Source organism: Anas platyrhynchos, chromosome 7 (assembly GCF_047663525.1).
Source record: "Anas platyrhynchos isolate ZD024472 breed Pekin duck chromosome 7, IASCAAS_PekinDuck_T2T, whole genome shotgun sequence".
Lineage (NCBI taxonomy): Eukaryota > Metazoa > Chordata > Aves > Anseriformes > Anatidae > Anas > Anas platyrhynchos.
The window spans coordinates 6,486,559-6,510,202 of NC_092593.1; the positions used below are offsets into that span (position 1 = coordinate 6,486,559).

Genomic DNA, 23,644 nt, shown 5'->3' on the forward strand with positions numbered 1-23,644 from the left:
CTCCCTGCCTCCCCTCACGTCCCTCATGCCCAAATGCCATTGCCCAGACTCATGTGAGGAACCTGCCGAGCCCCTCAGCACCCACAGGGACCGGCCGGGCACAGCATCCCGCCTCAGCCGGGCAGACGGGAGCGCGGAGACCGCGGTGGCCGACCCGTGGGCAGGCTTAATTCCCCCGGAGGGCTCCGCTCCCCCCCTGAGGGTGGGCTGGGGACGAGGAGGGGACCCGTCCGGCTCCCTGCGAGCGGCAGCAGCCCTCCGCCCGCCTCCCCTTCGGCACCACGCCGGCCTCACGGAGCCCGCCCCGGCAGCGGCGGGCGGGCGGGCGGAGGAGGAGGGGGCGGCCGCTGCGGCGCGGCTTTAAACTTGCCGGCAAAAGCCGGGGCGTCGGGAGCGGGAGCCCCACCACGGCTCTCCCCCAGCGGGGGACGCCACCACAACCACAACCACCGCCGCCGCCACCACCACCACCATCATCATCATCATCATCATCATCACCAGCGGGCTACGAGGGGACCCCTCCGGGCCGGCAGCGCTCCCGCCCCCTGCCCGCCCCCCGCCCGCCATGGCCGCCCGCGGAGCCGAGCGGCGGGGCAGAGCCGGGGGCAGCGCCGGGGGCTCGCCGCCGGCCCGCAGCGCCCTGTGAGGGGGGCACGGCGCCTCCCCGAGCCCCGGCCGCCCCCCCTCCGCCGCGGGGATGCGCCACGGCCCCGCCGAGGGAGCCGCCGCCTAGACCGGCAGCCGCCATGGTGCCCCTGCGGCCCCTCGTCGTGCTCCAGGGCGTCCTGCTGCAGCTCGTAAGTTCCCCCCCCTACAGGCTCCGGACCCCTTTCCGTCCTCCCCCCAACCCTGCTTTGTTTGTTTATTAATTATCTGCCTTTATTAATTGCACCCCTCCGGGCCGGGGGAGCGCGGGGGCGAGGCCCGGCAGCGCTCTCCTGAAGTTTGCCGCCGGCCCCCGGAGCGACCGCTGGCTGCCGAGGGGCTTCCTTCTGCCTTTTTATCCCTTTTTCCCCCTTTTTTTTTAATATAAATCCTGCGCTAGGGGAGCGGGGTGGCCTCCAGCGGGACGTTTCCCTTAGGGGCCAGCGGCCGCAGCCGAACCAAACGCGATTTTCAAGACTTTATATTTTTTTTTTCCCCCTTTCCATCACTATTATTATGATGATTATTTCGGGAATTTCTGCCGGCGTGCTCCCCTGTCACCTCCGCTTCGTGCTGCCAAACTTCTGCCTCCCTTCCCCGGCTGCCTCGCACCTCCAAAGTTTGTCACCGTAGCCAACAGGGAGCGTGTAATAAACCCTGAAGGGATTAACCACCCTCCCCGAGAGCCGGCTCCTAATGTTGCAGCGTGAATTGATTGATTAGTTTTCGGGGGAAGCTTATGTCAAATCCTAATCCGTTCTCCGGCTTGTGCTTGTCGTGTAACGTTTCTCGCTCCCGCACTTTGTCGTATAGCAGCGAGGCGCCCGAGCTGCAGCCCTGCGATAAGGCACCGCCACCCTTTTCGGACGACCAAAGGCTGTTGGCATCCTTCACTCACACGGCAGCTCCCAGCTGAGCAAGGCAGGGGTGAGAGCACCTCTGCAGGGGTGAGAGGTGCGGATGGGGAGCAGTAAATGGACGGCCAAGCTGCTGAGCAGAAGGGGACTAAACAACAAGGCTCCTTCCTCGCACCTCCGAGCCCTCGCACACATGCCCCGCTTTATTTATTAGGCAGAAAGCAGAGGGATTCATTGTATCCCTCGGTTGTGTGGATAGTGTTTCAGACAGCATCGTGAGGTTGCTTGCTGTGGTGCTGAAATGGCTTTGCAGGGAGGCTGCCTGCTTGGAAGAAGCAAAGTTGCTGCCTGGCACGCAGCCGGTGCAGGTTTCCAGGTGGATGTGGCACCGAACTCACGCAGGAGTGCTCAGTTTTCTGTTTTCCTCACGTACAAACCAGCAAAGTTTTGTTGTCGATTAGTTTTATTGCATACACAAGTTAGTGTAAGTAATAATTTAACGCAAAGGGAGAATGTTTGAGATTTTAGAGGTGCTTTAGATTTGTCGTTTAAAGCCCAGCTATTACTAAAAATACATATGAAAACGCTTTGGCATGCGTTTCCAGAACATCTGGTTAATTTCTGGTAAACATCTGGTTAAAGCTACACCTTATTATACGTTGCAGGCAAATACGTTTGGTGCTGGTGGTGATGCACAGAATACAAGTCTCTGTGCTATCCTCTTCTCTCTGTGCAATACTTGGAGTGCCTGGTGGCTTCCTGGAATCTAATTAGCAGTTTCAGCAGGCAGGCATCGGTGATGCTAATTCTCAACTGTTTCTTAACCAACAATGAGTACGGTTAATATTAATAAAACGCAGAATGCTCAGCACTACAGCCAAATGAAGAAAAAAAATGTGGCTTGCAGTTTTGTAATACAGCACTCTAGTAACCCAGAAGTGCTGCCATCAAACCCTTATTGATGGCACAATCTTAATTTTTAAATGCAAACAGACTTGTTAGGTTGCAAAACATCTTTGCATCTACAGTCTACATTTTAATGAAGCCAGAAATACTTTTTCATTAGACCTCAAACTCTTGCTTGGCTTTCGAACACAGAAGGGTGTCATCTGTTTGCCCACTTTATAAAGATGTGCAGATATGGGGTAAAACTTCACAAATTTGAGGAGATGCTGGCAGAAAATCTCACTGCGTTTTTGAACAGCGTTAGTTCGGGGATGGTGTTATATGCAATACCGTTCAATCAGAAGTTCATGTTTGGTATTTTCTCAGTGGAGTGTGGATACGTTTTTGTAACACTTTCCTGGATTATTATTTTTAACTAGTGGATGGCGTGCCAATAATGCCTGCAGTGTGAGCACGGCTGCATCTCTTAAACTACTTTGCATTATTTGGGTATGGAAAGCAGCAAGGCTGGAACATGCAGCTGTGTCAGGTTGAGGTGCTAACTGGCGTCTGGATAAATGCGTTCAGTTCGAAAGTGAATTTTGGTTCGTGCTGTCAGTATAGATCAAAAAATAATTTGCAGTGCTCGGTCAGTGATGTCCAGGCTGTTATTGATAAGAAGCCCAATAATTGATACGCTGTATTGTCACTAGGAGATGCTTTTCCTTTACCGTTAGTCATCAGTAAGCTTTTTAATTTTCACATAGTTCCTGAATGCCTTCATAATTATCTCTGTATGAATAATGGAGTTCTACATATTGGAAATTGAAAAGACTAAGGTATTGGGAATTTTCATTTTAAGGAGATCTTATTAAAGTACATACTGTAATATATTTGGTGTTTTCATGTTCCTAATTTGCACTGTTAAAATGCCACATTTAATACCCTTCTTTAACATACTTTATGGGGTCTTTAAAATGTACAAGACTCACCCTTTGCTTTACAAGGGAGGGAGCAGGGGGCTGTACGTAGGGTTTGAATCAGCTCAGGTCTGTTTTTGCTGTAGGTAGGTGGTGTAAGCAGTACTTTGCTTTGGCGAGGGGCAGGGACAGAGCAGCACTCGCAGGTGGGACCCGTGGTTCCATAGGGTATTCAGCTCAGCTGTTGGGTTGCTCCTGATCTCAGCCGGCTGGAATTAAAAAGGGATTGCAGCAGCGTTTTCCAGCGCCCATAGCTAAAGTTGTGTCAGCAGTCCTCCCAAGGAACTCGCTTCTAGTGTTAGCAGTGGGCAGAGCTGTCACCATTTATAAACCGAGGGAGTTAGTTATTTTACAAACACTTAAAACCGCGTTTTTGTTTTTGTTTTGTTTTTCCCAATAGTGTTTGGATAGATGAGAAAAAAATAGAGTGACAAAGGTTATTGTTTCAAGATTTTTTCTCCACCTAGGCTGAATATAGCATCCATTGCTGTGAATTTCAGTGACGCTTTGTTTTGGCCTTTTTAAAGGATGACATTTTTACCTACAATGAATATAATTTTGCCTGACAGTTAAGCCAAATTTTTTACAGCATGAGTTTAAAACAGAGTTAAAAGGTCTTAACAACTTAAGTAGGAAAGAACATTTCATAACATGCTGTAGTACAAGACAATGCTTCGTCAGCAGAAATAGCTTGAAAAGTGAGATAAAGCTGCATTTCCATTTAAAATATTTATATTATGTGGGGCGTAGAACCAGAAGTGTGTTTCTCTTGGCTTCTTTAATTTTGTCACCGTCACCTTGCAGACTTGCAGCGTGTAACGAGTCAGTGCAGTGAGAATCAGAAATAGCCACCACGTAAAACTCCAAACTCTGTTTGTGAAAGGTAAATGCTACCCTCTGGTCATTGGGAAGCACAGGGATGAAATTCCATCCCTTTTAATTTCACTGAGATATTTGCCATGAAATACATTCAGCCCAGCTTTCCTTTTGGTTTGTTTTGGTGTTCTCGGTGCTGTAAGCATTGTACACCTGCATCTTATTCTGGTGTAATAAGGTACTAGAAGTAATCTAAGGAGTGAAGGCAGTGAAGTTAAGACAGCCCAGGAAATGCTGGTTTCAGCACTTTGGGATTTTCATCATCCCAAATGAGGAGCATGCATCAAGGTGGATGGGCCAGGTTTAGTTTAGGAGGGGTGTTAAGATGCCACGCGAAACTCAGCTTGCAGCAGCATCACATCTTTTAGCCCGGTTCTGTGGAGCTGGTGCCTGACGTTTTTCATGGTTTATTTGCAGTTTGACTGGGGCACAGAAAGGTTGTGGATCCTATTTAAAAACTGTTGAGCAAGTCAATTTGAGTGATGTCTGTGAGACCACAAGAAACCCCGGGCTTCCCAAGCACAGGACACTCAAAATCCAAGCCTCAATCTATCCACTTGGGACATGGAGAGCATTTGTCTGCCACTGTAAAGAGCTTTGGGATCTGCCTACCAGAGATGTGCTGTAAGCACTTTTGTTACCTGTATCGTAGTGTAACTGCCAGGGAAGTGAAACTGAGAAGTGAGTGGAGCCCGAATGCTAAGTTGGTGAATTGGGATGCAGTGGGTCAGTCACATCCTTCTGCTTGCTTCCTGAGCCTTGGTTTCTGCAAGGAGGGAACTCAGAGTTGTGTGTCAAAAGGAAAACACATCTAAAAACACATCTAAAGAAGAATGCATCTAAAAGCAGGTGTACTTCAGAGGACAGTGCATTTTCTCTGTCAGTCCGTCTCTAGTCTTGATTTTTGCCTATCTGTAGCTCACCACGTAGCTATTCCCAGTTATAAAGCAGAGCTATTGGCTGTGACATTTTTACCACATCACAGGGGAGGTTCCCATTTACGTGACTCTGATGCATTCACCCTGACCTCGATTTCCAAATGTTCTGGTTTGGACCTTTCACCAGAATAGCCTGAATACCTTTGTGTATGTTTCCCCTCGCCCCATCCCTTGTTCCCATCCCATTTTCATTCTCTTCCTTTTCTCCCCTGTTTATGGCTGTAGTTTGAGGTTTCCTTGGGTAGGTGAAGAATCAGTCAGAGTTAAAGTTAAAAATGGGAGGACCTGTACAGAAGCAGAGCATCAGTAGTGTTAAGTCCCCGTCAGTCACGTTTCACCCTCTTAGAACCTCTCTTCTGCAATTTAGCCCTTCCCACACTTGCAGGCTTTCCCTGATGCTCTGTAAATTCAGCCCATCCATCAGCCGTTGCGCTGTGGCTCTCACACTGCTGGGTGAGCAAGAGGTGGAAGGGGTGGCTGGATGAATTTGGAGATGGATGTCTCACCAAGGCTGAGGTTCACAGGTCAGGGCGTGGAAAACACTGTAGCTCCTTTGCTGTAGAGGATCTCTTGTGGCTGCTGTTGTGGCCAGCCATCGGTTCAGCTGCAGCTAAAGCTTATTTCAGGGCTGGAAGGAAAAAGAAACATCTTAAGATGGGAAGAGGACATGAAGAGCTATGAAGATGGGTCCACAGAAGACCAAACAGTTGTGTCCTAGAGGCAGAGTTTGGTGCTGGTACAGTGCTCTGGGCTCCCTGGGTTGCAGCACTTGCTCTAAATACCCAATCTGAGCAACTTGACTATAACTTAAGGTGGAATTATTTGTAAAGAGCTTTAAGAGCTGGAGTTCTCGAGCTCAGGTTTTCTATTTGTTCCAACTGGCTGGTAGCAATATAAGTTACTAATAGCAGGCAAGTGAAAATGTAAGAATAGGGAGAAATAAAAAAACAAACCTAAAAATCCAGTGTCTCTAAAAGCAGTTTTTGTGTGCGCTGGGACCAATTATGGTTATTGTGCCATTACAATGAAGAGTTAAGGTTATTTAGAGCACTTTAGTTCTGCTTCCCCAAATCCAGCATGTTTGGCTTATGTTTGTGATGAATAACCATTTGAGAATTTCCTGACTTTAGAGAACTTGGTTTTGGTGATGACCGGGTATTTCTAGAACCATGAATCACCAGTATAAACTCAACCTGAATTTCATCGTGCTGTAGCCAGTATCTAGGAAAACAAAGCACTGTGCATAGATGTGCTGCTGTATTTGTTCTGTCATTGTGTGGATTTAAGGGCTTTGGCGAAGGAGCTGGCTGTGCTTGAGGCTGACCTGAGGAAGAGGAACACTGGGACTTGTTTGTGGGGGTAGGAGGTGAATATCAGAGGGAGGAAGATGATGGAAATTAAAAAGCCAGATGGGCAGGTGGAGTGAACTTGAGCAGTCACTGCAGGAGGAGAGGGACAGAGGGACCAAGAGGAGCAAGGTCTGTTTCCCTGACCTGTTCTGAGTCTTTGCTTGCACAAGTGCAAGAACCAGGTGGTTTCCATCAGCAGTTTTTGGCACTGTTGCTGGTTTTTCTGCCTTGAAAAGGGAGTGGGAACCCCAAAGTTGAGCATCCCAGGATGGTAAGACATGGACCGTGAAGTTTTTTCCTTTAAAGCTGGCTGCTCAGCTTTTTTTTTTTTTTTTTTTTTTCTTGTTTATTTCTCTCCCTGCAAGCATCTGCTGGCTGCTTCTGTTGTTCATTACGTGGGTCTGGAAAGTTGGAGTTGCTGTTCCCCTGGAGGTTCTCATGGCCAGTGATTTCCCTCCAACCTCCAGCTGCAGCTGCTACTGCTGAGTGTCTTCCTCCAGCACTGCCAGCTTAACCACCCGTGGGATTCCCAGCCCAAATTTTCTCCTTACCTCAAGCAGTTGGGTTCTTGTAGTTCCCACGGGCTGGTTACTGCAGTCCTCAGAGATTGTAGTGCAGGAACAGGTACGTGATGGTAGCTTTATAGCACTCACTAGCAGGACTTCATGGCACTTTATAGTCAAGAAGTGTGCACTCACTTTTTTGTGAAACCAAGGAACAAAGGCTGGCTGAACGTAAACCAGATCCTCACGGTGTGTTTCTCACTTTTTTTTGCCTCCAGTGCACCAGGAAAATGTTCCACACTGCTGTCCCTCCTCCCACTGGCCTGCCTCAATACAACGGCAGGGGCAAGGATGAACTTTGTCAGAGGAGAAGCTGACGTCTCCTGTCTGTTTGCATCTGTAGTGTATCGCCATGTGTTGATTCATATGACTTACTGCTTAGGGTAAAAAAAAAAAAAAGAGGAAAGAAAAAGGTGTGGTGTGTTCTTATTTGTTTGGTTGTTTTTTGAGGAAAATACAGTAGCAGATGAAGAGTGGTGCTGAATCTAACTCTTAGGCTGGAGACAGGGGCATTTTTAGAGCAACACAGTGGGAAGCAAGGGACGAGCGAAACCCAGTCCTTCAGTTTCTTGAGCAAACAGCATGTGAGGGAGAAGCCGAAAGCTTAGGCTGTTTTCCACTCATTAAGATAACAAAATGCTAATCAGCTTTGTGGAAAGATTCATAGCAGATAATGTTACCTTTGTTGCTGTGACACCGCTGAAGGGTTATCTGGTGTGTTAGCCCGGTCCCCTTTAATTTAGATGATTGAAACAGTTATATACAGCAATCACTAGCTAAATTGCACCTTTCTTTCTTTTAAAATGAATGAGGTTTTGTCCATTGGTTAATCTCAATGTTATGATCGCTCAAGGCAAGGAAAAGACTGGCATTAAACTCCTTGTTGGGTTGGGATGGGTGCTGTGGTACTGCTGGAGATGGATGCCAGACTCAAGTTCATCCCTCCACAAGGGATCAAGCTGATCCCTTGTGTAGCTTGGAATTGGCTGTAGTTGTATAGCTATGGAATTAGTCTTCCCGTCATGGAAACATCGAAATTTGACTTAGTTTTGAATCCCCCTTAAGTCTTCTCTGTTAAAATCATAGGATCAGTTAGGCTGGAAAAGACCTTCATGATGGTGAAGTCCAGCCATCAGCCCAGCCACCAAGTCCCACCAGGCTTTCTCTGCCTCCTGGAGATGTCCACGTGATCCAAAGTGCCTTCCTTTCTGCTGCCCAACTGCACTTTTTTGTTTGTTTGTCTTTTTTTAAAGCAAAACATACTCTATCTGTACAGGAAACTAAGGAGTTGCAGCTGCCTTTCCAGGATCTCCTAGTGGTCATCAGTTCACACTGTGCTGAGAGCTGTCTGTCTGAAATCCCTGGTAGCAGGACAATCCAAAGGCTTTATCAATTTGAATCTTAGATTGTGTAATGCACTTCTAGAATGTTTCCACTTAAAACTAAGTGGTTTTCAACTCAGTTGTTAACTCTGGGACCAGGGAATTAAACTCCACATTTTATTTAACAAAACACTTCTGTGAATATTGGATGGGATCTGTTACTCTGCTTTCTCTAGAGTCAAGGTTTCAGTGTTTTTTAATACTTAATGTTGAACAACTGGGGAAGGAAGGAATATAAAATACCTAACTTTGTGTTACAGTGACCAAGAATACCATTCTGCAGAAATTTGCTTTCTGGTGAGGTTTTCAATGTTCTTTCAATGAACAACAAACTTTATTTTTGGTGGAATAACAAGCTTAATATGGCAAAAAATTAAAATATAGTAGTTCTTGTATCTTTCTTTGGGTTTGATGGATTGCATTGTCTTGTTCAGATCAACGACTAGACTTTATTTTTAATTCATGTCAATAAAGCAGATAAATGTAACGGAAATTCAATGTTGTCCTATTTAGATATTAGAACTGTAGTGCTGATAATGCAAACCAGTAGTCACTGTACCTGATTTGTCCTGTACCAGTGATATTCTCTGAAGACACAGAAGGATGTTAGCACTGAGATAAACTGGGCTGTGAGCAGGCATTAATAAGCCTGCTGTACTTTGAATACAGGCCCTGTACCCTGACTTCTGTCTTCCTAGTACCATTATTTAGTAGAAATGTAATTATCTTTGAGATCTCTAGGTCTTTTAGATCTAGTTGAAGTGCACAGAATGGTTGAACAGTTGTCAGAGAGGGACTGACATACATGTATAGCTGCAGTAACGGCATCATAGGAAGTTTGTTTTTTTTTTTCATAGGAAATGGGCTAAAACAGTATTCTAAACAGAAACAAGTCTGAAAATTGAAGAAACCCGAGTCCTGATCAGAAGTTCTTTAGGACATCCTGGGACAGACACATTTCAGGGATTTGCTTGTTATTGTACAGGCATGTAGAGGCCGCAAGACATTTTAATCTTTCCTTGGCTTTGATGAAAACGTGGGCTACTGCATAATTCATCTGGTTCGGGTTCCTCTTCAAAATGCTCAACTGGAAAAGAAGTAATCAATTTTAGTCAGGCAAGAAAACCTATGCTAATATGGAGGTTCTGCTCACTTCCTCAGTTTAAGAATAACATCTTAACTAAAAGCAGTCAGGCGTTTTTCTACAGTTCTGGAAAATTTCAAGTTCTGAAAAGATAGCACAGAAGTCACCCCTATGGCAGCTTTGAATTAAACACCTGCAGTTTGCATATTGTGCCTGAGAGGGGATTCAGGAGAGCTCGCTGCACAGAAGGACGTGCTGTACCTGGTAAGATCCCAGGCAGGAAGGAGCAGTGACTTAAATGCATCCCTTTTAGAAGCTGCAGAGCCTTCCCCTAGGTTGCAAGGAGAGCTTTTTCACTTGAGTCCAGCAGCCTTGCTACATTAAGCTGTTTAGCTTAACATACAACAGCTTTTAAGGACTGATGAATAAATTCCCTATGTGCAAATAAATTAGCGGTTATCCTAGTTTACAGTACTGGAAGAGAAAGGGAGTCCGTGTCTCTCAAGACAGTATCATATTTACCAAGGTAGACAGTATATTTCATGAGGGTGCTCAGTCCCTTCCCTCAAAGCTATTTAGATTCACTTTTTGGAGGAAGAGAGAACAAACACAAATTTAGAAGTGGGATATGCGAGCTGAAATTCAGTGAGGTCAGGAAGGTGGCTTTCCTCTCACACCTACCAGGCGATGCGCAGAACACAAAGTGGTGGAGGATTGCAACTATTTTTCCTTCTCCTTCGACCTTAGTATAAGGTGTGTGAAAACCATGGCCTGAATTGGATCCTTCAGCAGAAATCGATGCAGGAATACCTGGACTCGTGTCCCAACAGAGCCCATAGGTGGATTAGCGCTGATGTCCTTGGCGAGATGTGCTCCAAAACAACTAAAGGCAGTTCTCATCCTTAAAACATAAGGACTACTTGGGTTGTATGTCTTACAGGGCGATTTTAAAAGTTACAGATTTAGGACTTAGGCATCCCTTATGAACCTGTGAAAAAACATGTTTGCTGTCTCTTGAGCTCTCCCTATTCTTGTGTTTCACTTCTGAAGACAGACACCAGGCAAAGGTATCCAATATCCTCCTGTAATGTAGGATTGCTGCTGCCCTAAGCTTCCCAGTACTCTTCCTCAGCTTGTTTTAGGTCTCACAGTAGTCCCTAGGAAGCTTCAGAGCTGACAGCATTGTGTTATTTAGTAAGCTTTTCCTGATATTACGCACAAAGTTTTCTTAATTCCTTCCTGTTACGCTTACCTTTCTTCTTTCTATCACTATTGATGTGCTTTGCTGTAGGCTGCATTATTTGCCTGTTCCTGGGGACCTTTTTCTTGAAGAACCACAGCAGTAGCATTGTGAGTTAAATCAAGTTTTGGCTCTCTGTTGATCTCTGTTACTGACCATGTGTGTTTGGAGTGCCTTTTGTCACTTTTTTTGTTTCTTACTCCCATTAACTCCCCCAGAGCCTCTTAATGTAAAGATATCTGCAGGGCTGACCCAGTCAGTAGTAAGACAGCTTGTTAATGTTACAAGAAACTATCCAAGTGTTAGAGAATCCAGTAATTTTGCAGATGAAGAAAATGGGTTAGATTCAGGAGGAAGCAGTATATTCTGAGTGATACTCTTGACCAACTCTTCTTTTGAATAAAATCACAAATGCGCATCTGAAGCCAGTGAAATAAAATACCTTGTACTTTTATCCCACTGTCAAAAAATCCTGTTCTATTGATGGTGTATTTATCCTACTTCAAACTGCAAAGTGTTCACTACTGTATGTTTTTATCCGTCTCTGGACACTCTATCTAGGCAGCTTTACTCTGGACACCAGCAGTCTGCCCGTGAGAATGGCACGCTGTGTACACCAGGCATATATCCTGAAGGTGTGAGCTACGTGACTGTATTGGCACTATTTACAAGCTAATGAGCACTACACTGAAAGGTAGGATGAGTACAGTTATGCAGTTTTGATCAGTTTAGCACTCAGGGAGAATGTTCTCCTATCTAACCAGAAACATCCTTACCAATCTCCCTAACATATTGCTTCCATCGCAAGCTCTTGAAAAGTGCCTTCTGCTTCATGTACAGGGCTCAACACCCATCAATGCTCAGAGAAAATACAGTGGTGGCTGAAAAGAAAAGTAACAGCAGGAGTTACACGTAAACAGATTGTATACCTGAATATTTTGCTCAGTCTCTTAATTTCTGGCTAAAGAAACACACCACAAACTCCTGAGGGACATGTTTCTTTGCAAGCAATGGCAACCTTCGTAGCTGTCAATATGTGAGAAAAGCTTCTGCTGAAAGAGGCTGTAGAAAATCATCAGATGTGTTGTTGATATAAACCCGACATTACTTCACATTTCCTATTCCTGAAAGAAATGTGTTTGGAGAAGTCTGTAAAATAGTCCTCTTACCTGGCACCACAACCTGTTTCTCATACAAGTGATCATCTTTAATAGATAAACTTTCCATTAAGAACTAGACAAGGTGCTATTTTTTCTTGCAGTAGTCAGAAATAAGAACAATAAATGTGTGGGAGAAATTCATCAATTTTGTTAGAACATCAAGGTGCATGTCTATCTGAAATATAGACTGCATGGAAACACAAATCAGTACAGAGAAGGCTCCAAGTATAGAATTATTGACCCTGGAGGATAAGATACAGAATAACCTTTCCAGGCTGTACTTTGTCAAGTTTAAGTAGTGTTTGCAAGGTGGGTATTTTAGCAGTCTCTTCCCCCTCAGCAAAGGTTTAGCAGTAGATGCAATATAGCTTTTCCTGAATGTTGTTCTTCTTATAAATTACAGTACTATAATAATGTATTAATCGTTTGTGCATTTCCTAAATTTACTGTTCTGAAAAACAGTATAAATAAGTCAAACTGATTGATGTGAGTTACTAAGTGTGTAGATATGTCTATTTTTCCAATATGGTTGTTCACTTTCTGGTTGCAGTCCCAATTCTAGGACCAATTGGTTGAGTCCTCTCTGCAGAGTGTCCCAATGCTAGAAGTGATGGGGTCTGCAATGCAGCCTCGATATATAGGATGATAGATTATGCCAGTAGATCACAATTAATCGCTTTCCAGCCTTGTGAAATATAAATGCATTTCTCAAAAGTTAGCTTTTGAGATAAATCCTTATGCCACACAGTGCTAATCATGTCTGTGCTGGGATATTTTGAAATCCATCAGCTAGAAAAAAAACACACCTACAACTTCTGTTCTCTTCGAAATGCTTTTGAACACTGGTTCTAACCATAATTCAAGAAGTGCACTTTCTTCCAGACAACTTAAGTATGAAGCAATCTGTGTCTAGTTATATTACCAAGCCAGGAAGAACATCTCATCCTATCACAGAGTGTATACATATGTAAAGCAATGTCCTTGGAAGTTAGCAGACAAAAGCTATCCTTTGGGTCTACCACAGAGTACATACATTTTTTGTTTCAAGGGATGTGAAAATTAATTTATATGCTGCCATTCTAAGCTTATAATCAACTGTTAGTCACCATGTTTAAAAAATAAAGCTGTTAGTAAAATATTTTTTTAAATGGATCATTTCCAGCATCTTGGCACAAGCATTTCTCCGATGAAGGAAAGACTACGAGTGGGAGGACGGGGTGGCAGTACCTGTCCTCCTGGCCTTGCTTGCTTAACCTGTGGAAGGCTGGACTTCTGTCACGTTTTATTGCACCTCTGGCATAACTCTGGACCTTGAGAGATGAAAGCACACTGCAAATATGAAGAGGAAGAAGTTAACTTAAATACTTGCACCTGTCAGTGTTTGTGGGCATTAAGTCAGATCTTCAGATTCTTCAGTCTTGATAGTAACAACTTCAGTTATAATATTCTGAAACTAATTTTATAAAGAAATATGAAGTAAACAACATTGTATAAAACATTTTATGCAGTAGTTCTGATTTTTTTGTTTGTTTACACTGTGTTTTATAGCAAACTACCTCAAAACCTTTCAGTAACACTCACGATTATGAAAACTTAACCCTAGAAAATCCCTTAGTGAATTCTGCCTGCACTCTTGCAGAAGAGTGGGACTCTGTTACTGACTCTCAGCAGGGGTCCCACCACTTTTACACCCAACTAGTAGTCTGCTCATCCAGGCTGTAACAACCCATGTTAAGTATGGCTAACCAAAGTAGATGACATTCTTCTGTTATCTCCCAACCCCCAGATCTAGTCTTTTGATAAATGTTTGACAATCGGTTTAGTCAAGCATGGCAAATTTAGTAAATCCATGGTAAATCTGACTGTCTATTCCCAGTCATCATCTTCCCCTTCATGTGTCCAGACGTGACTTCAGAGAGGATTTGTTCCATAATTTCCCCAAGGGGCTGAAGGAAATATGAGCAGCTGGTAATCCCCCAGATTGTTCTTAGCTTTTTTTTTTTTTTTTTGAGAATGGTCACTACGTTTGCTTTTCTCCAGTCATCAGGGACTTCTCCCTGTCTACAAAACCTTTCAAATCTGATAGAGAATGGCCTTACAGAAACATCAGCCAGCTTGCTCAGCATGCTTGGTTGATACCCATCGCTCTCATAGTCTGTGTTGGGATTGCTCAGGGGATCCCCAACTCAGTTCTTTTCTACTGATAGTAAATATTGCATAGGGAATAGAATCAACATCTCAGAGGACTTGAATTAGTTGCACTTAGGCGTACAAATTAATCTATTGCAATGAATCCACACTACATAATCAATAGTATGTCACTGAAACAGGCAGCAATGTTCTTGTTTAGTGATGAATGCTAAACGATCATCAAGCCAAATTTTAAAGAATCTCCTGCAAAGGAATAGTTGCCATTCACTTTTTTTTTTTTTTTTTTTTTCCTTCTAAATGAGCTAGGTGGGCATGATGATCTGCTACAAGTCTCTCTAGGGAGATCTAAAACTTGCAAGTGTGGGTCTTGAGTTTGGTCTTCCAATGCTGCAGCAGCAAATAGCTATGTGGATTCAGAAGCAAATAAGCTTCTGGGCATTGGAAACGTTTCTGTAGGATGAGGGTGCTCCAGGGGAAGCAGCAACATGCTCTCTCTTGGTCACCCTAGAGCAGTAGTCCTGTACGAACCGCTTCAACCTTCCTTCTATGTAGCTTGAACATGGTACATTTTTCCCTAAAGTCCTCATCAGCAATGCAAAAGATTGAACAAAAAGTTCCAGAACAACGTTAGTGTGGGTTAACCAACTTCTGGAGTAGAATCTCAAGACCAGCTTGCCTAAAGTACTGATTATTAGATTCTTAGCTGTATTACATTCAGCCGTACCCACAGGTACAGAAATAATGTCTGCTTAAGGCAGAAGCAGGAAGATGATTTGCAATTCGCCATAAATCGTGTCTTTATGAATTCAACCGGTGTATTATGGATAGCAAGCTCGGAGGTGAAACTGCCAGCCTGTGCTTTGAGTCAGACTAACAACTTTTGCTCCTGCAAAAATGATTTGCATTTTTAATTGTCTGTTAGCTTGTGTCCTACAAATTAAGGGCTTGTAGATAAATTACTAAATTGGGTACTTCTAGGTAGACAAATGAACCTCAAAGCAAATGTAACACCTGAAAATTGATCAATTCAGTGACGGAAAGAAATTATGGTCAACCGTTGTCAAGCACTTGCAGTTTTTTACCATACGGGAACTTGGTTCTCCCTTAGTTTGTTAGCTGATATAGTGACAAGCTGCTGAGAGATGACAGATTTAGCCAAGGATTTAGAGTCTGAACACCTGTGCAGTGTCATGCATTTAAAAATAGAATGTGACAGCAAAACACATCAAGCCTCTAATGTCCAAATGGAAACCACAGGGGTTTTTCCTTCAGCTTTTTTCCAGAGAAGTAGCTCTCAATCATCGCTGTCCGAGTAAACACACAAAGCTGAGGCTGTTTTGTTGAGGTCCAAAATAAACAGGAACAAACTCGGGTGGTAGGCATGGGAGCAGCAAAAATGTTCAGTAATCACCATTTCTTCCCTCTCAATGATGTCCTGGTGGCATCCATCTCGGAGGGGTGCAGGTTATTACTGCTCAGAGGCAGTTTCTCCAGGAAAAGCTTGCTGAGGGCCTAGCAGGGTCAGCTAACCTTCCTCGGCCTACGTTGGCTTCTGTGTGACTCACTCAGTCCTCCAATGAAGCCGACAAAAAAAACAAACCAAGACGGTTTTTGTTTTGCATAATCTCCTCCAAGAGAGAAAAAAGCCTAAACCAAGGGCATGAAAGATAAAAACAACCTTTGATTACTGGGTTAGATCTGCGTATTACGCCCTTCTTTGAGGGAGCCTACATCACTGACAGTATTTGAGGGCAACGCCTCTGCTTCCCCTCTCCTCTAATAGTATCCTTGAAGCCTTAATCAAAACTAAAGCACATAATCTCTTTTTTTTTTTTTTTTTTTTTTTTCAGGGGGAGACTGGTTTTCCTGCCCTCTCTGAGGCATTAAGTCCGTGGCAGTCCCCGCTGCCAAGGAGCACTCTGCTCCAGGGAGCACTGCGGGCTGGCAGCCGTGGGCAAGGCCATGAACCCCCCTTCACATTACAGAGAGACAACCTTCCAGCTTGGGTTCTCACTTCAGCAAAATGCATGGTATTTTGAAGATCAAGTGTTTTTTCATCAAGTTTGGTGCAATAATTACGATAGGGTATTTTTGCCTCTCTGTTTTGTTGCAGTCCTATTAACTGCGTTAAGCAGAACAGTCTCAGCAAAGCCATTTATTCAGTGTTTTGGACAACAGTTTTGTGTGATTGTGTGATGGGGAATTCAGTAAGGTCCACATTTCGCTCATCTGTGCTCTCATTTATATATGAGATACTTTAATCTGAGATAACGCCTATCACACATGAATGGGTTGCTTCTTGAAATCAATGATATAAATTAGACTCCCTGTTTAGGAGCATCTGGCACCCTTAGAACCTAGTGCATGTAATGATATCTCTGTTTATTAAAAAGAATTATGTAACAATATGGTTGATTTATTTCAATGTGATTGGCTTAGCAACTTAATTGGACTATACCAGAGGAAAAAAAAAATAATTTAATTAGCTCATCCATTTGTGGCTGACTGGAAGCACTGTATATCATGTTCAGCTTCTTTAAAGGTGTGCAGCTGTTTGATCCTGCAAGGAACTGAACCTTTTCAATGTTCACAGAAACTTTCGTGTTTTATGGGGTTGCTCAGCACCATGCTGATGTTCAGACTCCGGGCCCCAGTCAAAGCCCACAGAAACCAGCAAGAAGTTTCCTTTGAATCCAAAGAGCTCTCGAAGACTCCTTGCAGACAAAGGAACCTTCCTTGAGAAACAGCAGGACGAAAAGTGCCTTGAAGAATAAAGCTGGTTTTCCCCCACTGTGGTCTCTCTTTTCCCTTGAGCTGAAACTCCCACCTTCCAACTCCCAAATGCTATTAGCATACCAGAAAATTAGCATGCTGCATCCAAGTTTTTATATTCAGCCTGGTGCAAAGTTTTATTTCCTCTATTTCCAGAGTGACTACTTATACATGAAAAACATGCTCTTGCAACACCGTTTGATTGCTTTATGAGGTTACCACATCTCAGCTGAGAGAGAACACTAATTGTTTTTTTTTTATTATTTTTTATTGGTGTACCTCTTAGTAACACAAAAATAAATGGGTTATTTATTTAAATGTGTTCAAATTACTTAATAGGCAAATAGTATTTTCTGAATAGCATTTGACAGTGATTCAAGTAACTTTCAAGATCCCTCCACTTTATTTTAGTTCCAAATGCAGCTTGCTGCAATCAGCCAAGAGACTGTTGTCTTGGGGCCAAATTCCACTTGAGTGGAGTTAATCACATCAGCATAAGTTGTTTCTATAGTCTAGTTTTACACCAATTTAAATAAAATTAGAGGTTTGGATGTTGATTTCTCTTGTGCTGTTAACTTAAGATACTCTGAATCCCAAATGATTTCTTTTTCCATGCCTGTAATTGAATGCCAAACTCCCCACCATTCTCCCACCCTCTAAAACACACCAAAACAAGGCAGAAACCTAAATTAAAATCAGAGTAAGGATTTGACTTAAAGCATAAAAGAAGAAATAAGGCTGAAATTCCATACTTATCGCACCCTGTTGTACCTAGATACTGCTGCACATCTGGTATGTGAGATAATGCACTGTTTAGAGACTGCGTTACGAACACAGAAAATTGGAAATGAGTTTCAAGTCTTAACGCTACATTTCTTTACTACTGGGAGCAAGTAAGGCCCTGTTTTTCACTCTTTTTTTTTTGTAGGTTGTGTGATTTGATTCCCTCTCTCGGTTATATAAATAATATAAACATGAATGAAATCAGAAAAGGAATGGTTCTGTAAGAAGTGTTTTATGCAGCACAGCTCTGAAGGCTTTTTAATAATTCCCAAAGTGTATACCAAGGTTTAATTACAATATTAGCCACATAGCAAAAAATAAGATCTGCTCGGCTGAAGTCGTGAGTGTAGCAATAAAAGCACATATATCTTGTTCAGTCATTTATCATATAATATAAATAATTAAAAACAAGGGCAGTGGTTAGCCATTCTTGACCTTCTGCAACAGAATATGTTCTCTCGGCACTACCTGATGTTATAATTCACTTCTGAAACGATCACACATATCAGCTATTTGCATGAGACCAGCCTGTAGCTATCAGACACAAGAAGGCAAATCTGCAGCCAACGTGCTTTTGAGACACTTCTTACTGAAACTCATCGATGGCTGCACAGGTTGTATCTTCTTAGGGGTCATATTCTTCTTATGTTTTCTTTATGCAGACAAGCAAAATGCATGACTTTTATTACAAAATGACCCGGGTGTAGCACACGTGGGCTTAATCTACAGGAAAAGAAATATATCTCTACATGCAAAGCTGTGAATTTTGTCTGATTTTTTAGTACCTACATCCTTCCAAATTAATCACTTTTCTCAGTTTCTTGTGTACGTGGCTGAACACCCTTTCAGCGGCAGTCTGGAATGAGGGGCTCCAGGGGCACTCCAGGACACAGAAGAGGACCCTCAGCAGTGTGAGGACCACTGGTGGTGGCCGCTGCCAGCCTACAGCACCAGGCAGGATGGCACCGGGCAGGAGCACAAGGAGCAGGGAAGCTGTTGGTGCATGGCAGACGCTCATTCCTCAATCCCAACTTCAGCAGGAGGAGCTCTTGTACCTTGAGAGCAGGGACAGCAGTGGGAGAAGCTGGAGGCCGGGACTGCAGCAGCCCCATCCAGCTGGGCTGGGTTTGCCATGCGTAGTGACCATGAGGACAAGGGGAGAAAAAGCAGCTAAGCGAAGCATGCTGCTGGCACCCTGGAGAAAATATCCCCTTCCGGGTATTGAGCAGCAATGAAGTGCACATCAAAATTGTTTAGACATTTCGATCCATATTCAGCTATCAGAATTTTGGCTGAAATTCAGCTGAGCTGTAAACAAACTCAGACGCAAGCCACAAACATCTTATCTACACTAATGAGGTGTCGCCCTTTGCTGACTGGAAGGAGATCTGCCAAGATTTTTTCTGGAGCATGATTTGGAAATACGAAGTCTCTGTTTAGTGAAATAACATATTCAAGCTCTTGTTATCATGGGTGATAGCAACACATGTATCTCACTGCCAGGCCAGCAGTCCTGCTCTCCTTGGTGCGTGACTGGTGGACAGTGAGGAGCTGCTACACCTCAAACAGCAGCTGAAAGGTTATCTGCTTCCACCCCAGACAGGAGGAACAGGTGAAACAGATTTATTTAGAAATTTTTAATCCCAAACCATGCATATATTCTGGCTAATTTGATGGTTAAGCCTGATTCAGATTAAGTTTGTAGCAATGGGTGAGCCTGGCACACAGGGAACTGGCACTGGTGAATGTGCCACAGCCTCAGGGCACCAAAAACCCAGTCTGTGTTTCTTTGACTGCTGGAGAAAGGGCAGAGAAAAGAAGGAAGCAAAGGCCTCCCTGGTTATCTCACTAATGCAACAGCAGAAAAACGGCTGGGCTAATTTTGTTGCACTTAATGCTTGCCTCCTGCTGCTGACATCTCCCCAGGCTTTGGACGTGTCCTGTGCCAGTGCCACCCGGTGCCAGCGCTGTGTTCCCTCCATCCTTCCCCTGCAGCAGTGCAGGCAGGTGGCACAGACAAGCCAGCCATTCCTGGAAGTCTTCATCATCACGACCAGCCGGCACTTCTCAGGTATCGGGACTCGTAACGTTGTTTGATCTAGCACAGTCTATTGACCCGAGCACGGAGACTTGGAGATTTATAAAATCACATTTTTATTACTGATTCAGTCATGCACATACATATTTATAGACTTTTAAAAATCTTTGTAATTGATCGAGTAGGGCAGCACATTCAATTTTAATACAAGGGATTACTTGCAGTCCCTGTAGAACCACCATTGGTATGCAGAGGAGGCAGTTTAAAACATTTACAACGGAGTTGCTTTTTTGGCTGTCTTATGCTTATTACCAGCTTTGGCCTAGGCAGCAGTTACAGCTAGATTTGTCTCCTTTGATCTCTACAATCTGCATGAAAACACGCATTAAAAACAAGAAGGAATGTGTGCCTTTTCAAGCCTGACTTTACTTACACGTCATCAGCTCTTGTACCTTCTGCTTATCAGATCACATCTCATTTCTCTTGCTTAAAAAGCTGTTCCTCCCAACCCCAGTTTGTTCAGTTTTTGAGTGTTAACAAGCAGCATGATTAATCTCAGTCCCAAACCCACTTGTATATTTTGCTTAGGTTTTGTGTACAGACTCAGAATTTGGCTACTTAATGAGAAAGACTTGATTTCATGTTAAACCCTTTTAGACAGTAAGTGAATTAAGCAGTGACCTGTAAGGCTTGTTTGCTGTTATGGATTCTGGAAAGCAGATTGGAAACACATTCATTATCTGCACAAGAGCTCAAGACTGTGATCAACTGAAAAACAAAACTCAAAAAGAAATTTAAACGAATGCTGATTTACAGAAGAGGCACTTTTTTGTTATTGTGCATGGTCAAGGCTGGGGCCAGTGAAGAGAATCACAGGGGTTGTTGACAAAGAACTGTGAATAACACAGACATTATCTAAACTTTTGGGAAAAAAATGTCTGCTGTGAGTTAAGTCAACAAAGCCAACAGGGCAGAGATTTCTCATTGAATGGTTATCCAAACTGACATCATATTTAGGCCTTCTGAGGTTTTTGTAGTCAAAGGTTTGGGAAACAGAGTAGACAGAAACATTGGCTGTTAGGACACATGTATCCACCGAAATCTGGATTCCTATTTGCATTATTCATGGTAACCCAGGGAAGACTTTTTAAGGTCATGCATTTTCATAGCCTTTCCTCTAAAACACCTTTAATATGCATATGAAGAGAATGCTTCCTGCTGTCTCTTTTCTAGGGTTGTACATTTTCTAGGCTACACATTTTAGATGTGTGTGCCTTGAAAGCGCTGTGCTAGAGTCCCATCTCCCCCAGCCCTGGTCTGCCAGCAGGTGATTTATCTGCCTTTAGTGCTTGTTTCACCAACTGCAAGCACCCTGCCAGTATCATTCTTTTATACAACCTGGAAACGTTATTCTGTATATGCTAATTGAAATGCATCAAATGCATCCTGTGATGAGATCAAATTAATACTTGGGGTGATGTGCACAGTAATTTACAGTAAAAGAAAGATTGAAAGATGTAAAGATGCACTGAATGTATTCCCTTTTTGTTTGATACAGATACAGCATATGTAGAGCAAATAGGTTTGAAATTATATTTTTATATGCAAATGACAGCAATTTGTATTAACTCCTATTGTGCTAGAATGTAACATTGATGTCTGATGTAAGCCTTTCTTTCTTCAGATCCTTTCTGTGTTCTTAGAGTGCATGTTTAAAGATCCTAGACACTAAACACCTCTGTGAATTACCGAACGGGAACAAGCCAGAAACGTATTGTGACAGTCTTCCAGGCGAACTGGATATCAGTCATCCCTTCTCTGTTTTTGAAAGCCAAGTCATTATTTTAGTACACCCAGGTACAGGCCAGATGACTAAACAACTTCTAGTTAAACCCTGTTAAAAATCACATGGTGACTGGATTTCAAATTTGGACCTCATCAATTCTTAAGCATCTCAAAACTGCCATTTCATTTCAGAATTAACATCTTGTGTATCTAGCAGGGCTCTTGAATGGGAGTAATTGTGTATTCTTTCTTTGTTTTTAAAATTAATCCAGAAAGTTGAGTTCTTAGATTGATAAGCAGCTAAAAAATGGCTAAGGAAAATATTTCTATTTTAGGAAGCTTTTAATTTAGAAAGGATTTGACCAACTAATCTCTAACTGCTCCCCAAATCTTCAAAGAACAACCAAATTCAAGCTGTAAGGAATTCTGTTTTTCCTCTTCTTGGGGACACAAAAGATGACTGACTAAATTAAAAGGGATTAAATTTGAGTTTAAACAGGACCTTACAGTGTAAGTCAGTACTACACCACAAAGCAGTGCACAGCAGCTACACGCATGGCTGACTGCTGCTGGTCAAAGGGTAATATTGTTTCGCCTTCAAACTTAATAATAAGGCAGCATCAGTTCATGATTTTCTCCTCTTTAAGAGAGTAATTCATTTCAGAAAGCAGCATGCAGGCTTGTGTGTAGGCAGCAATGAAATATCTGGAAGTGGCCCCGTGTGCTCCCTCATGCTAGGTGGCTTCAAAAGGAAAAAGACTTTTAAATTTAATTTAGCAAACTGACGTGGGCTCCCCCGCATCACACCCACGCTGGGGTGGGCAGCGAGAAGGGGCCAGGCTGTGCTCACAGCAGGGGGCTGTCACCCCAGGTCCCATGGCACCCCAAGGCCACGGGCAGGGGGTTTCTCTCTGGTTTTCTCCCCTCATGCTTGCTGCCAGCCTTCAGGAGCCCCGTGCTGCTCAGCCCTGCAAGCAGCAGCTCTTCCAGAGCCATAAGCCACCTTCCTTCTCTGCCTCGGCCTACCCTCCTGCAGAGCCTGGAAGTCAGATTTCCAGGGTCACCATGCGGAAAGCAAGCAGTGAAATGGGTTTTTTTGGAGGCCAGCATTGATCTTGTGATTATAATTGTTTCCCATATCCTCGCCCAGCTCTTGGACACATCCTCTTCAGATGGTGGGGTGGAAGACTGACAAGGGATCACCAAGCCCTGCTTTCAGGCCCCTCACTGCGTGGCGTGCCTGGCCTGGCAAGCCCAAAACCAGTGTCAGGACAATATCTGTGCTTTTCATTCCTCAAACAGGATATTTCCTAACACGACAGAGTTACACACCCTCTGGCAAGAGGCACACAACAGTGAAAGCTGAAATCAAGTCCAGATACATTGACTTTGTCTCTCTTTCCCCTCCATGTCCCTCGGAAGGCAGCAGTCCGCAAGCACACACACACGGCCTTCCTGGGATGGACCCATTTAACTATCTCCATCTCTTCAGGTTGTTAGGAAATGAAGCCTGCAGTGAAGCAACAGAAAAATCTGATGCTGTATTTAACTAAGTGTGTTCATTGCCTATTAAAATGTAACTCCTCGCTTTAAAATAGGATTAATTAAAATGTACAAGAATGCAATTCAGTTACATTTTATGCTTCAGCCCAGCGCACGCTTTTTTTCATAACTCGTTCCCAGAAGTAATATTCAGGGCAGCACGGCATTCTCAGTCCTGCCATTAAAAGCGCAAATGAATATAAAACCTGTTCTTTTCAAAAACTTGGCTCCAGTATTGCCATTGTTAGATTTTGCGTAACATATTACTTTGGCCATTACTGTTTTGCAAGATAATTGTATCAGTGATCTAACTTTTGACAGTATCCAAAGTGGCTGAAAATAGTTTGCTGCAGCACCTTTGTCTTTTAAAGGCCATTTGGGGCTTGTTATTTTAATCCTTGTGCAGCCTGATTTATCACTTCAAACATCTGTCAGCTGTGCTTTGTCTTGAAATTGATAGTGATAGTGTTACTGATTTTTCAACAGCAGCTGTTAGAGGTTCATTAGTTAGACTCTCAAAGGGAGTAGATAACTGTAATATTTTTCTTTGTTAATCATCTCTTACGTGCTGTAATAATTCAGAGTTTGAAATCTGCTAGAAACGTACAGCTTCT

At 43.4% G+C, this 23,644-nt stretch overlaps 1 protein-coding gene across 1 annotated transcript in view; it reads left to right on the forward strand.

The window, feature by feature from the left end:
* Window positions 1–257: 257 nt before the first annotated feature.
* The window catches only part of NXPH2 (neurexophilin 2), a 34,895-nt gene continuing 11,508 nt past the window's right edge, over window positions 258–23,644 (forward strand). The window contains exon 1 of the mRNA XM_038181956.2: window positions 258–797. Coding sequence (XP_038037884.1) covers window positions 747–797 — 51 coding nt within the window. The 5' untranslated portion in view covers window positions 258–746. The remainder of the gene's footprint in view (window positions 798–23,644) is intronic.